This window comes from Neolamprologus multifasciatus, chromosome 14 (genome assembly GCF_963576455.1).
Source record: "Neolamprologus multifasciatus chromosome 14, fNeoMul1.2, whole genome shotgun sequence".
Lineage (NCBI taxonomy): Eukaryota > Metazoa > Chordata > Actinopteri > Cichliformes > Cichlidae > Neolamprologus > Neolamprologus multifasciatus.
The window spans coordinates 26113256-26128456 of NC_140452.1; the positions used below are offsets into that span (position 1 = coordinate 26113256).

At 39.2% G+C, this 15201-nt stretch overlaps 1 protein-coding gene across 20 annotated transcripts; it reads left to right on the top strand.

Annotated features, from left to right (window-relative positions):
• The first annotated feature begins 349 nt into the window (after window positions 1-349).
• Window positions 350-14985, top strand: sh3bgr (SH3 domain binding glutamate-rich protein). Of its 20 annotated transcripts, none has more exons than XM_085184260.1 (12): window positions 354-553; window positions 2528-2713; window positions 2894-2974; window positions 5071-5145; window positions 6769-6972; window positions 7478-7507; window positions 10087-10110; window positions 10514-10540; window positions 11722-11748; window positions 12781-12825; window positions 13316-13377; window positions 14242-14985. In XM_085184260.1, the coding sequence occupies exons 1-11, from the start codon at window positions 509-511 to the stop codon at window positions 13331-13333; spliced, it is 762 nt and encodes a 253-aa protein (XP_085040386.1). In that variant the 5' UTR covers window positions 354-508; the 3' UTR covers window positions 13334-13377; window positions 14242-14985. The 20 variants fall into 20 exon arrangements, with proteins under 20 accessions (XP_085040400.1, XP_085040386.1, XP_085040387.1 ...); XM_085184261.1 differs by having other exon boundaries at window positions 355-553; window positions 12784-12825; XM_085184274.1 differs by lacking the exon at window positions 5071-5145 and having other exon boundaries at window positions 350-553.
• Window positions 14986-15201: the final 216 nt, after the last annotated feature.

Consider the following 15201-nt stretch of genomic DNA (forward strand, 5'->3'; position numbering starts at 1 on the left):
GAATCATAAAGATTACTCGCAAAAACACTTAATTTCTTTATTTTATGTATGATCCCTTTGTAAAACCTTTTCACCACAATATGTTTACATATATAAGCAAAGTTGTCACGCAAAGAAAACATACAGAAAAATCGGAATACAGTTTTTGGCAGCCGATCACTTTTTGGCAAAACACTGGGTTTGAAAACCTGTGAGCCTATAGTGCTGGTCAGTGCTATTTCTGTCCATATATGCACTCAGCAGGACGCTGGGAACCAGCTCCACTGCGCCCCCTCCCTCACCGACAGACAGCTGAAGTTGCCAATCAGTGTTTGTGAGTGGTGCTGCGCCCCTACGGGCCGACCCTCACTAATGGAGCCTGGAGACAAAAATAACCGTGTGTGTGTGAGAGTGAGTGAGTGATCGCTGTGCTATGTCTCCGTCCAGGGTGTGCTCTAATAATAGAGAAGGCTGCCTGCTCCTTTAAGAGACCGCTTGTTGCATACTCGACAAAATAAATTGTAGCAAAATGGTCATTAAAGTTTTCCTCGCGTCTTCGTCGGGATCCACAGCGGTAAGCTTTTTACTCCAAAGGATTTATTTCTCCTAAAGTGAACTTTTGTGGTTGTAACCGGCCAGGACTGTCACTCATACAGTGACACGAGAGCGTTAAACCTCGAAATGAATGTGACTTGACTTTTATTAGGCATATCTAAACACTGCAGGCAAGTGCACGGCTTAATTTGTGCCTGAGTTTACGCCTGAGAGGCTCTGGTTCTTTGTTTAATTGTTTCGCAGGTTGATGTGATTTATATGCAGAGCTTTCTAGAACAGGGGCTCCCAAAGGTTTTTTTTTTTTTTTTTTTTTGCATGTTAAGGACCCCCATATGCAGACGCTTGACGTCGGTGTCTCCCCCAAAAAGAGATTTAACATGAAACTTTAAGTCAGACTCGCATTGAGGTAACGGTGTGTATGTTAGGTGGGATGATAACAGCAGAGTGGAGGGTGAATTTATTTCTTACATCCACTTTTGGCCATGCTAATGTGGTTGGGGCCCACTTAGCAGTGTTGTATCACAACACACACTACTTGGGGTTTATCCTTTGAGTGGACTTGTTTCATGCGGGTATGGTCATCTACCCGTATTAGCAGATGACACTCAATGACTGACCACAACAGTCCTCATTAACTCTTAGAAAATGCATCATTGTTTATCCTCTCATTTGTCCCTTTTTCGACCCTGCTGTTTGTATTTTTTTTTATTGATTTATTTTTTCATTTTTACACTTTTTTATCAGTTTTTTTTTTAGCAGTTTAAATATGTTCTGTCAGCAGATGTAGATATAAGTAAAAAGATCAAACATGAAGACATTTAACCTTCACCAGAGCCCAGAAACATGTATTATGGATTATTAACAGACCAAAACAGAAAACTATTAGTCATTCAACACCATATAACACAAGGATAATAGCATATGTTGGCATCTGAGAAGCTGGAAAAAGCAATCATGTTGGGCTTCTGCTTATTTAAGGGCTTAAAATAAAATAAGATCAGATAATATACACTCAAGAGTTGCTTTATGAGGCACACCTTGCTAGGTCATAAAGGGATGGATAGGGTCAGCTGTGGTGTTTAAATGGTGCTCAGTTGCTACTGAGGGGGCTAATTGTACTGAGATCCACATCCGTTACACAACCACCAGCAGCCTGAACTGTTGATACAAGGCAGGATGGAAGCATTTTGTGTACTCTAAATTCTGACCCTATTCGAACATTGCAGAAAAACTCAAGACTCATTGGACGAGGTGATGTTTTTACAGTCTTCTGTTGTCCAGTTGATGAGCCTGTATGAATTGTAGTCTCAATTTCTTGTCCTTAAATGACAGGAGTGGCACCTGGTGTGGTCTTCTGCTGCTGTAGTCCGTTTGCTTCAAGGTTTGATGTACTGTGCATTCAAAGATGCTCTTCTGCATACAAGAGCTTTTTTTTTTTAAGTTAGCATTGCCTTCCTATCAGCTTGAAGCCTCTGGTATCAACGATGGATTTCTGCCCAGACAACTGCTGCTCACCTGCTTTCTCATTTTGAGACCATTGACTGCAAAGCCTGAGATAGTTGCGTGGGAAATGAAATTAAGCCACAGCGTAAAACACAACCTGTAACAACTTATATACAACGATAGATGAAGTAGAAAAACTCAATAAATATTAATAAAAAAATACGAAATGAAAACAAGATAAGTAAAAAACACACAGAAGATAGGACACCTGTTCCATAGACAATAATAATAAACCAAGTAGAAAATAATGCAAAATAAAGTAAAACTCGTACTTCTTTTAAATTGTTGTCAGTGGTTTCTGTGTTTACTTAGTAGGAGAGGACGGGAAGGGAGCACTATGTAGAGCATCAGATGTGCATCCATGCCGTCATTTAAATAATGTTAGTTAATATTCCAAACACCAGAATGCTGCAGCTGCCATCCTGAGGTTAAATATTCCAGGATTCTCCTCATGTACAGTGCAATCAGGGAGGATTTCTCTGCCTCGCAGATCAAGAAGAAGCAGCAAGATGTGGTTGGCTTCTTGGAGGCTCTTAAAGTTGACTACACTCCACTGGACATCGCGTGCAATGAGGACAACCGCATGTGGATGAGGCAGAACGTCCCTGAGGACAAGAAGCCAGCCAACGGCATCCCCCTCCCCCCACAAATCTTCAATGAAGAGAGTTATTGTGGGGTGAGTATACATCGCATTCAGATACGCCAATGTTTTTAACTTGTGACTACCTTCAGAATATTGAGAGAAAAGCATAGGAAATGCACTTTAATGTCTATAATGGAACAACTGTAGCAACAAAGTTAAAATAGGAGGGAAAGTAAATTATTGTATTGATTTAGATCTCTAAATCTTGTGCAGGACTATGACACATTCTTTGATGCCAAAGAGGACAATTTAGTGTACACCTTCCTGGGGTTGCCCCCTCCTCCTGGGTCAAAGGTCAGTACTATTTTCTACTGTATGTTGTGGAAAACGTATGCAAAAGCCACATTTCTTCTCTAATATCTCTAATCTTTTACTTTAGTACTGATACAACACAGTTAGTCCAACAATTCAGCTTGGCCTAATTCTGCTTTGACCTTCTTCAATACACAATATTCTTTTATCGATTGTATATGAATTGCAACATTATGATATATTGTTACGTTTTAGTTTTCCAGGTAAGACTTGAGAGTTTAAGGTGATTTATTTGAATCAAAAGAATGTCAGAAGAATAAATGCTCTTCTTTATTGTTATTGAAAGGTTTGTAATCAGATGAAATCAATGTATCCAGCTATCACTTTGGACACAAACAGGTTTAACTCCCTTCTTATAATGAGGGGGTTTCTATCATTTATGGCTCATAAAACAATAAAAAGTCTGAAAATACCATGATGAATTTTCAAAACTTCATGTGTACAACAAAATTCCCAATTAAATAAGAACACCCGTGCTGTCATAATGTACAAGTAAAAACAAAGATGCAACAAATAGTCTGTCTATTCATATATTAAATAATTTAGACCATATTTATGCTCATCACAGGAAAATTCTTTCAGAAATTAGGTTGTGTGTACCTAGTTTAGGCTGCACTTTAGTCCATAAGTATTTGAACTATTACACAAGTTTTGTAGTTTTAACTCTTTGCACCAACGCAGTGGGATTTAGATCAGCCAATATGTGATTGAAGTGCAGACTACTGGCTTTAATTCAGGAAGTTTAACATCAGTTAAGTGTTAACTGTTTATGAAAAACAGCCCTTTTTGTACAAAGTAATCACTTTTCTGATCTTCAAAAGTAATCGGACAACTAGTATAGTTTTAAATATAAGGATTGTTTATTGTTTTTTTTAATGACCGCCTGAAGTGTAGAACCTATGGTCATCACTAAATGTAGTGTTTCCTTGTTTAAGATGCTCTGCCAGCTTTTTACTGCAGCCACCTTCCCTTGTTGCTTCTTCTGCATTTGATTGTGTATTTAATAACTACGAAGCTGCTCTGTTGGGTTGAGCTCAGATGCCTGACTTGGCCATTGTGAGTATCCTGTTTCTTTGCCTTGAGGAACTCATAGGTTTCTTTTGCAGCACGCTTTGGGTTGATATACATTTGCATTGTAAAGCTGTTTGATCAGTTTTGCAGCATTTGGCTAAATCTGAGCACAGGGTGCAGATCTGTACAATTCACAGTTAATCCTGCTGCTTCTATCAGTCACATAATCATAAACACTAGTGACCCAGATGTACTGGCAGCCATACATGCCCATGTTATAACATCTATTTCTCTCCTTCTACTTACTTTTTTCTTCCAATTATTCTGTTGCATCTTAGTTTCTGTTCAAAGATTTTTTTCGGAGCTGTTCAGGCTCCTTTAGATGTTTTCTTATCTGACTTTCCTGCTCTTGAGTGTAACCGGAGGTTTGCAACTTGTTGTAAACTCGCTGTATTTACATTTAATAAGGTGTCTCTTGACTGTAGGTCTTGACAATGAGATGCCTACCTTGTGACGAGTGTTCTCGCCTTGGTTTGATGTTGTAAAGTTGTATTCATCCATTTTAGCTGTCTGTGATGTCCCTGGCCTTTTGGTGTTAAGCAAGCAGGTGATTTGTGAAAATGAATCAGTCAATTATCCAATTACCTTTGAGACTCTGAAAATGGGGAAGTGTGTATAAAAATGGCTGTAATTGCTAAATTGCTTTAGTTAAACCCCTGAAATGGATGTTTAGCACTTCAATCATATCTTAATTGTTTGATTTAAAATTATGTAATTATGGCCCTAACTGTATTTATCCAAAGTTCCAGTCTTCATATATCTGCTTTTGACTGATGTGAGATTCGAACACATTTTTCGAAATTCAATTTATTTAAAATTTAAAACTGAAATTTGTTTTTTCTTTAACAATTAAATGTGTTGAAATGAGATGCAGTGGAACTTGTTTTGTAGGTAACCAGATCTGAGTGACTAAAAGAAACAAAAACATGCCGTGGACATTTTGGCAAGTTATCCGGACACTAAATGTCAACGCGATTGTGTTAAACCTGGTAATTTCCTTGGTACAGGAAGCAGAGCAAGCTGACAAGGATAACATTGTGGAGAATGGCACCCATGCTGAGGAAAACCTTGACGACACAATAGTAATGCCTTCATTTAGTCCGTGTTTAGTTTCTTTTCACCGTGTCTCATCTTAAATTTTCAGCATCACTTAACAACTTTCCTTCTGTCCATAACTGGTGACTTAAAGAGATTCCTGATTTCTTCATGGCTGCCCCGTCTCATTTACCACATCGACTAATTCTGGTGTTGCATGAGTGAGAAATGTGAGCTCATAATAACACACTATTCTGATTTGTCATCATAACACTGTGGCACTGCATTGCTGTGTTCAGACTGCCAAAGGGCTGTGAAGGAACCAAACTGTGGTATGATTGTGTGTAAATCGTAAAATTAGATGTTTTATTTTTATCAAAAGCTATTTTTTTCTAATAGATATATTTAATAACATCTTTATTTCAGCAAATTTCTGACAAGATTATTACCACGAGAAAATTCCTGCTAGTTCTCAGTTTACTAGAGCTTACCTACCGTAGCCCAGATTTCCCTTTCTAATTTCCCAAATTTTAGCCCCAAGAGTAACTATTTTCTGCAGCATTGATCTCTTGTCCTATTTGCAACAATATTGCATTTTACTGTTACATTTCATGTTCTTTATAATTTTTTATCACAATTTCATAATTTTAGTCTCTGAAGTAGGCAATGCTTCAGAAGAGTCATATGACAGAGAAAACGTGACTTAGTAGTCAACAATTTACTAATAATATATTTAGAATTTCCACCAGTTACAGTATATATTCTCAATATGAGATCAATAAAATTTCATCAGTCCCTTCACATAAGAGACAAAGCCAAAAACCTGTATTGTAAATGATGACTGCATTTAACTGTGACAGTCCAGGAACACTTTTCACATCGGCCTGCTTCAGAAAGACAGCGCCAAACTACTTTAGACCAAACCTGTATTTTTGGATAATTGAACTAACAATGTGAATAAGATTTTTTTTAGACTTAGCCTTGTAGAAGAATACTTTGACATTTGGATAAAGATACTTATTGGCTATTTGAAAGAGAGATAACACAATATGTTAAAAAAAAACATATTGTACCTCTCTTATAACTGAAAATTTAATGTGAAATTATGCTAGTATTAGCTTAGCAGACATGGTAAAAACAGGTAGACTAGGGTAGCGAATCTAGCAAATGAGTGCTTCACAATTAACACGTTACATTTGGTGTGTTTAATCTGGCACAGTAAACTTTTTAAACTAATGAATGTTGGGCAAATACTGTTACCTGTTTTTCTTTGTTTGTTTCTTCCTTTTACAGGTTTCGTGTTAGGCTAAGTTAAGCTAATTTGCTGTTAGCTGTAACTTAATAATTTTCTTACAGAAAAGAGAAAAATATCTATATATTCTCATTTTGTCAGTATTAATTTTTAGCATATCCAACTTTGGATTTGTTTTCTAACAACCTACACCTTGACTTTTTAGCTTTCCCTTCCTATTTTTATTTATTTATTTATTTAACTGGATGACAACCTACCAGGATAACATCATTGTTTTGAGTTCATAAACCTTTTCATCTGATGAGCCAACCATCGTAATGCTGCTAAAGCAGTGTCTGAAGTAGTATATCAGATTTTTTTTTATTTCTTTGTGTATTTCTTCTTTCACACACTATTGTTTACACCTTACAACAACAAGGTTCCAGTGGAGGATCGTAATGGGGATTCAAATAAAGAGGTGAAGCAGGCCACTGATGAGAATGAAGAAGGTGAGGGTGATGAGGAGGAACAGGAGGGGGCAGCAAAGGAAGAGACTGCAGAAACGGTAGGAGACGAAGACCCCACAGAGAAGGAGGAGGAGGAGGCAGCAGTGGAAGAAACAGACGAGGTCACAGAAGACACTGTAATTGCTCCTTAACTAGACCCTAATCTCCCTTCGTTTTTCCTCTGCCTCCATCCCTGGAATGCCGATTTCTTCCACTCAGAATCCTTGTTTTCCCCTTAATCTCCTCCTTTACTCCACATTTAAGGTTTCCCTCATTTTCAAGTTCCCGTCAACCTTCTCCTCAAGTCTCCTTCCCTGGACTCAGTAATTTACTAATTCACCTCTCCGAGATCCCTAATCATCATTCTTACACATCTCATCATTGCCAGCGGATGTTTAATTTATTTATTATTGCCTTTCTGTCAATTCCATTAGGTGTCTTATGTTTGGTTTTTGAGTTGATGACACAATTCACTTACTGTTAACCATCCTGGTCAAGGTGTGTTAGTATAGGGTCCCCAGAAGCTCCTCACTCTGTCTAATTTAATGAGCCTGGTATGTGGCTGTGTCCAATTAGTGTGTGTGTATGTGTGTGTTGAGTGTATCTCTGATGTCTCTAATGCTATCTTATCTCCACTGTCAGGAGGGCCAAGCAGAAGAGGAAGAAGAACAGGTGAGATTATCTAAAAAATTCACGTAACACTTATTTCACTATTTAATAAGGAACAGTGCTTTATTGATGTTTTATAGACACAATACACAGAAACAGCAGCAGTTACTATCCCAGCATTTTTAATAACTATGTGCATTCACTAAATGACATGTGTATTTCATCTTTTTTATTTGAAAGGGAAAATAATTTATTAACATACTGTGGAACGCATGCAGAATAATTTAAGCGGGTGCTTATTAATTCTTTCTTTTCTTTGCAGTCATTGCTGGTTTAGACCAGTCTTCACCTTTACCCAAACATGTGTACTTGTCAGACTTTCAGACACTGACATGAGCTAAACTTATAAAAGATTTCTAAAAAGTTTTGGGTCACTTAAATTTTTTTTTTTTTTTACATTATTTTGGATGTAAAATTTTGTGAAAGGAGTCTGCTAGAAGGCAGTGAATCTCACTTCTGTCCGATGGCAGCCATAGTCAGGTGAGCTGTTGAGGATAGATTGAACTTTTCTATCAGTAAGCACTCCTGTTTCTGCTACTGTTAGCTGCTGTTAGCCAGTGTTAGTGAAACTTTCTTTGAAATTGATCTAACATTATTGGGCTTGGACACTAAGTTTATGAGAATACATAAAATTGTTGGAAAATTGAATTACACACTTATTAATGCATAGTTACAACATTCTGTTTTTTTTTTTTTGTTTTTTTTTTGAGCATCAAATAACCTCCAAAAATTAATGATTATACCTCCAAAGGAACAATTTAAATTTGGCTAGTTGAGTGTGTGAAGCATTAGTCTGCATGAGTCAGTTGCAGTCTCATAATGGCCCCAAAAGAGCCCTTTTCTAAAACTTAAGTCTTCTTGTTCTAAAAAACCAGGACTATTCCATCCAAGGAAATGGACCCCCCCCCCCCCAAAAAAAAAACAAACAAAAAAAACCTTAAGATCCTTAAGACTTCATAGCAGAGAGTTTACTCTGTCCTGAGAAGATTTCCCTCCTGAACCAGCACAAACTGGCTCTAACTAGAAAAGAAAGAGAAGAGGAAGGTTTAACTGCAAAACTAAGTAAGAAGACAAGTTCTCTAGTCTGATAAACAAACCCCCTGCAGATTTTCAGCTTAATAGCTTCATTTAATGTTATCTACAATATATCACAAGACAGATAAGATTCTGGATGAAAACCGCACTATTCAATTAGAGTAAAATATTAAAATGGGGAACAACAAAAACTCCTCTGACATGGGATAAAAGAAGATTGGGAATCTAAATCTGTGGTGAACAAATCAAAAAATGCTTCTTTTTGGCACTGTGGACAAATGTAGCGGCTTAGAGGCAGTTTGCTGGGACTAAAGTTGGATATTTATACAGAGTAAGGGGGATTTCCAACAAGTGAGGCACGTTAAATGTTTTCACTGTGTTTTGCAACACCATCCCAACGCTCCACAGTTTGGTAGATCTTTTTGGAGAAGATGCAGTAAGCTGCTATTCTGTGATAACAGAGTGACCAGTCTCTCTGAGTTGCTGTGGGAAGTGACTTCGTTTACTGTAGGAAGCGTGGGGTGAAGGTTTCCACATTACTTTAACAAACTGCTCTGCAAAGGTGTGTTAAATGAAACCAGAGTTGGAAGGATGAACTTCTCATTGCGGGTAACCTTGATTTCTTCACTGTATTTTCTATTCATTTAAAGATTAAGGCGAGTCTTCAAAAAATGTGAATTTTTTTGTGTGACCCCACACTTTTGAATAGCAGTGAAAACATGCTGTACCGCCTCCCTCACTCTGTGCTTGTCAAGGCCAGCTAGAATTTTTCTCTCTCTTTGTCTCCCATCACTTTCGCAGTTTACAAAAATCTGAGTGCTTAAGAAACCTCTGCGATTTAAAATATGTCTTTTAATCTTGTGCAGTGTAAACACTTATAATACGGGGTTTTAAAGCAGTTCTAACTGAGATAGGCTGCATGCAGCCTAATTGACTCACGCGTTAAACACCAAATGACTGATCTCATTTAGCATTTCAGAGTTGATATGTTGGTTTTTTTTGTTTTTTATTTGAGTTCATGTTCCAGCCCATCCCTCACCTGACTCATTTCACACAGGCTAGGTCAGGGGGGTCAAACTCAATTTACATTGTGGCCAACATACAGCCCACACACAGTTTAACGACGCATTCAATCCCCTTTAATATAAATTAATTTCAGTATTTCTCAGTTTTTATGCACAATAAAGAAATGCAGCTGTAGTAAATGCAAGAATGCTAAAAGGTCTTTATCTGTAGGAAAAGCACCAAAAAATTATATATTTAGGATAAAAAAAATACAGTTTAAAATCCAACATCCATCCATCCATCCATTCGCTTCCGCTTATCCTTTTCAACATTTATGCCCTAATTCACATTTCCCCCAATGAGCTTGATTGAGGTCTTTGCGGGGCTGATTCTGGTCCCCGGGCCTTGTGTTTGACACCCCTGGTCTAGATGCATCAATATCAGAGCTGTTTCTGCTGGTTCCTCATGTACACAAACACACACACACACACACACACTGTATGACATTTGACTCCTTTGCCCTCTTGGTTCGCTCCCTCCAGGAGGAAGAGGATTTGCAGTCAGAGGTAACTGTGCTTCTCTGATCGTCTCTTTCTGTGCGGTTCCTCCATACAGTCATCAGCAGTGTGGGTTTGATGGTGCAGATATCAGGGAAGGTCGTCCAGATGGGTTTGGGAGGGACTTGGTCTGCCTTTTAAATTGCTAACTTTGAAGACTTCACCAGTCTACCCCTCTCTCTGCTCTCTCTTTATTACTATCTCCTCAAGTTTTTTTTGACCTTTCCTGTCTTTCTGCTAACATCCCGTTCCTCATTTCTTCCCAGTTTTCTAGCTGCTTCCTGACAACTTCGACTGTTCCCATAGTTTCATTTGAAATCATAAGACATTTCCATACCGCATGCCTTTTGTGCTATTTTGCTCCCCACACAGCTGGCTGACCTGCTGCCTGTTATTTTTTTATTCTTTTTAGGAGGAAGAAGAGCTACGACAGCTTGAGGTAGATTCATGTGTTTTGTTTTGTTTTTTAACTGCTTCTAGCCTTCCTGAGTTTGTCTTGTTTTTTTCTTTTTGTTGTTTTTGTTCAGTGACTCATTACTTTTTCAGATTATTAATCCCTTTCACACCTCAAGCATTCCTTCAATGTTTAGTATTTCACTACTTGTTAGCATATTTTGTCTTTTGCCAGATACAATGAATTGGTTGCCTCGTGTCTGTGATAACAAGGGGTCAGAGTAAAATGCTAAAAGACCAAAAAAACAACACAAGTCAAAGTCAAAGACGTACCATCCAGAGTGATGATTAATACAGCACCTCAAGTAATTCTCATAAAGAAATGACCACTATAGGGCTCATTAAAAAAAGACAATAATGGTAACAACAGTGTTTACGTAATAATCCATTTTTCTCAGTTATGTCATTATGTTGAAAGAGTGCTTTGTGGGCCTTTTTTCCCCTGGATTTTGCCTGTCAGGACACATCCCCAAAACTTTTCAACTTCATGTGTCCCAACTTTCAAAAAGCAAATTCACGCACTTGCTCTCGCACTGTTTTTCAGTCTGCACCCTGTGGACAGGGTTTGAAGTCTGGCGAGTCAGCCCAGCCGGTTTTTCACCCAGCGTTGCTCATCTCAAGGGTTTTCCCTAAATCAGACTCTGCCCCCTGCAACACACTAACACAATGAATAATCAGTTGGTTCAAAAAGTCCAAGTTGTTTAAAAAAAAAAAAAAAAGTCTGGTTCTAAGTGCTGTGTGAAAAGGGCTCTGCTTCTCAGAGACATTCCAGCCTCTGCTTGAGTTTACACTGCTTATGCTTCACTGCTTCGCCCTGCTGTTTTTCCGCTCTTCCTTCCCATCTGTTTTGTCCTTGTCCAAACTCTCTTGCAGGAGCAAGACGAATAAGGCAGTGCTGTAGTTTCTGGTGGTTCTACTTTTTAAAAAAATTTTTTAAAGCTTGACAGACTTGCCCTTCTCTCCCTTTCTTCTTCTTTCTTTTGGTGTGCTGCATGGACTTTTAGGTCCACTTTCCATGGACATGCCTGCTGGTTTGCAGCATGATAAACCTGATCATATTTGACCTAAACCTTAAAGGTGGATTTCATGTAGTAACAGATATGTGAGTCACATATGGACCATAATGTTGGTTTCTTTTTCAAAACTGCCTGATTTCGTGTTCCACAGGAGGAAGAAGAGGCTGAAGTGCAAGAGGTATATCTGGATTATAGAATCTTTGTATATGTTTTGCACGATGTGAATCACACAGAGTGTGACTGGGATTTTTCTTTTCATGCATGATCCGATTGCAGAGAAAGACTGTGTGCACATGTTCAGGCGAACTCTGTCTCTCCTCAAGATCGTAATTGTCATTGGTTCAGTGAATGTTGTGTGCAGTGTAACTCATATGGCCTCAAACAAGCCAGGACAAAGATGAGGTTGTTCAGAGTTGGAGCAAACTTTTATGAAACTTTCACAGAGAAACATTCTGCCAGTCTGCCAAGACGTTTTCACTTTTTTAGTTTTGATACCTAAAAAGACAGCTTGAACGTTCCGTTGTCTTCTTTTAAAACTTGGCCTGCACGCACGTGAGGATAACTCAGACATGTTTGGTTTTGTTGTACTGGGAGATGGGGCGCACTGACTTGACAGGATGACATTTTTTTTTTTTTTTAAAGAAGCCATGGCTTTTGTTCCTTTTTTGCCAAGAGCAATGTGAACAAAGTGGATGTGAAGTGGATGTGACAAGTTTCAAAGAAGATGGAGGAGACGGAGCACATCTTGTTCTCATGCAATACTCGGAGAAAAAGAAAAAATATTTCACGTTAGACGACTCTTAGTTTGGGTCACCGGTTGGAATAAAGTGGTTGTAGGATCGAATAATAGATAACCTCGGTGAGCGTGTTATTTATTTCAAGACTAACCAGGAACAGCATCCACGGCTTGAGTGGTAACACTTAAAACACGTGACACGCAGTTTAACCTCATCTTACACGGTGCGCCTGCTTAAGCACCACTCTTGTCTCACTTAGGTCATCTCATTAAAAACAGAACTCCATCACTAGTTTCCTCAGTTTTTTTCAACCCTGCTGTCATCACCACTGCCCACGCTTCTCTCAAATGACATCTTCTCCATTTTTAACACAGCCACTAACATGGGAAGTCATCTCACCTTCCCTCTATTTAAGCCATGACTTCACATAGCCCCCTCCCTCTTCTTTTTTTATTTTTAAATTTTTTTCAAAGGAGGAGGAAGAGGAAGAAGAAGAAGAAGAGTTGGAAGAAACACAGGTAGTATTACAGCAGTTTGTCACATGTGGTCTTCTGCCTGTGCTTGCCATGCCTGGTCCAGTGTTGTAAAGAGGGAAGATCTTTGTCTGCGACACAAACACACATCACACATCTTGGTAGCTCACTCATAGTAAAGACTGTGGTTTTTTTTGTTTTTGTTTTTTTTAAATTGCAATTCAAATAGTTTATTTATGCAACAAACTAAGAAACAACTGCAGTCTTTCCACTTTGAATCCCACAAATCCTTCTCCGGTTGATGAGACTCATCCAGGTAAAAGGTTTAACAATGACAGAGTCTCAGCTATCATTGGGATTTCTTTTTTTTTTCCTTCTCCCCACACATTAAAGCTTGCACCGTTAGAAACATTAGAATAGAATACACAAAGGCACTTTAAACAGATTTTAATCCGACCTTCTACCACTGCCACTTGTCTTTGCTTTCTGTGTGTGTGTGTGTTGGTTATCAATACATGATTTTGTCTTCTAACAGGAGGAAGAGGCTGAGTAGTTGAAGCTGAGCGATGCTGGTGATGTCGATTTACTCCTCTCCAGGTAAAACCCTCTGCTTTTTTCTGCTTTACCACTGGAGGGCAGCGCGATGTCATGTGGCTCGGTAGAAGAATGGATAGAAACTTCTGTGTGTTGCTTTTCTCTTTGGCATTTATGTAACCAGATTAATTAAAAAGATAAACTTGCATTCAGTACAGTTTTTTTTTTCCTTCTTTTTTTTGTGCTTCTTTGACCCTGCTAACAAAGCTCTGTGCAAAATACAATTACGCAACCTGTATTGTATGCATGATGCAGTGGCATGCATTAATATCTAAAACAGGCAAGTTTTTCATTAAAGCGCTAAGATCCTGCTTGCTTCACCTTGGTCTTTGGAAGGAGTTATCTTTTTAACCTGCACTTGCCGCAGCGTGTTTGGAGAGGACTCCAAACACGCTGCGGCAGAGAGGACTGCCACTGTTGACTCCATCTGCAAACAGCTTCAGTGGGTACACAGCATGCCTGGGGATCACTTAGATCCACCATCTCACTATTCCCTGTTTTTCCCGCTGAGTCAGTGGGACTAATGAAGATATTTGTGGTGATAATAATTCTAATCTTCTTTTAGCTCTTTTGTGTGTTTAAGGCCTCTATGTCTCACTGAAAGAATAGCTTTAAAGCTGGCCCTGAAAGAGTGGCAGTGCCCACTCTCCTTCCTCCCCTCCCTCCTCTCTAAGCTGTGCGCCAGCCCCTGCGAGCCCCTGTCACGCCTCGTTTGTGAAAGCTGTTAAGTGAGCTTCAGAAGTGCCTCAGGAGGTGCCGGCACGCTGGGTGGCACAGGCGTGGCAATGGTGGTGTCTTCCTCAACCACCACGGACAACTCAGTAATGTGTGACCTATTTCTAGTCATCTGTTTTTCTTGTGTTGCAGCCCGAAGGAGCCTCCCGTTCCATCTCTTCCCGACCCTTAACACTTGGCCCGCCCCCCTCAGCCCCATCAGAAAGCCCCTCTACATCTCCGCAAAGCAGTACATGACCCTACTGGAAACCACTGGTCATGTGCTTGAAGGCTCCATCCCAGCTGAAAACGCCTAACCCACATTTGCCTTACACCCTTCCCTGTTGACTGCAATGTTGACTTAATTTTTATATTTTGCGTGTACAGACATACTGTAATGAAAAACGAGCAGAGTAGCCTAGCGGTGTTGGTTTGGTTGTTTGCCATGAGCAGCTTTTTGTAAAAGCTGCTCATGGCAGTTGTTTTGTTAAACTCAGACCCTTTTCCCATGTTGTACTTGTAGAAGTTCTAGTTTTTTCTTCAAAGGCCGGCGACCTATGAAGAAAAAAAAAGAAGAAGAAGGAAATCCTGGCATATCCTAGCTTGTGACTCCTGGCTTGTAGATTCAAAGGGTCATAAGTCACTCTCTTTCATAACAGTTCTGTTCTTGTGCTCCTAACTTTATCTAACCTTATCTAACGGCGAGTGTGTGAATTCAAACTGCGACTTCTAATGGCAGCGAGAAAGGAAATAGACACATGCTGCAAGACTGCAAACCCCTCCACCACCGCCACAGCTACTTCTGCCAGAAATGCTGTCTAATCAATGCACTTTGTTGAACGAAGAGTGAGATGTGGCTGAGATGTTGGAAAAGAAAATAAAGTGGACTCGTAAAAACATTTTCAGTGGATCTTTATTTAAACTCTTTTGTTGGCATATTTAAAGAAGAATGGGCTATTGTGCATGTTGGGGAGTGTAGGGGTCAACAGGAAAACAAATGCCTCGTCCCATGAGATTTTTTTGTAGAGGTGGATGAGAACATGCAGTGTTATTTTTAGATAGATGATCAAAAAAGGGTCAGGCATGTGCAGTACAGGCTTTACAGGATAGGCA

What these genes read in the sequence shown, in the direction of transcription:
- sh3bgr (XM_085184260.1), top strand. Translation starts at nt 509, where the DNA reads ATGGTCATTAAAGTTTTCCTCGCGTCTTCGTCGGGATCCACAGCG. An exon ending in ACGAGGTCACAGAAGACACT is followed by an intron (nt 6,973 to 7,477) that starts GTAATTGCTCCT and finishes CTCCACTGTCAG; the next exon opens with GAGGGCCAAGCAGAAGAGGA. An exon ending in AAGAGCTACGACAGCTTGAG is followed by an intron (nt 10,541 to 11,721) that starts GTAGATTCATGT and finishes CGTGTTCCACAG; the next exon opens with GAGGAAGAAGAGGCTGAAGT.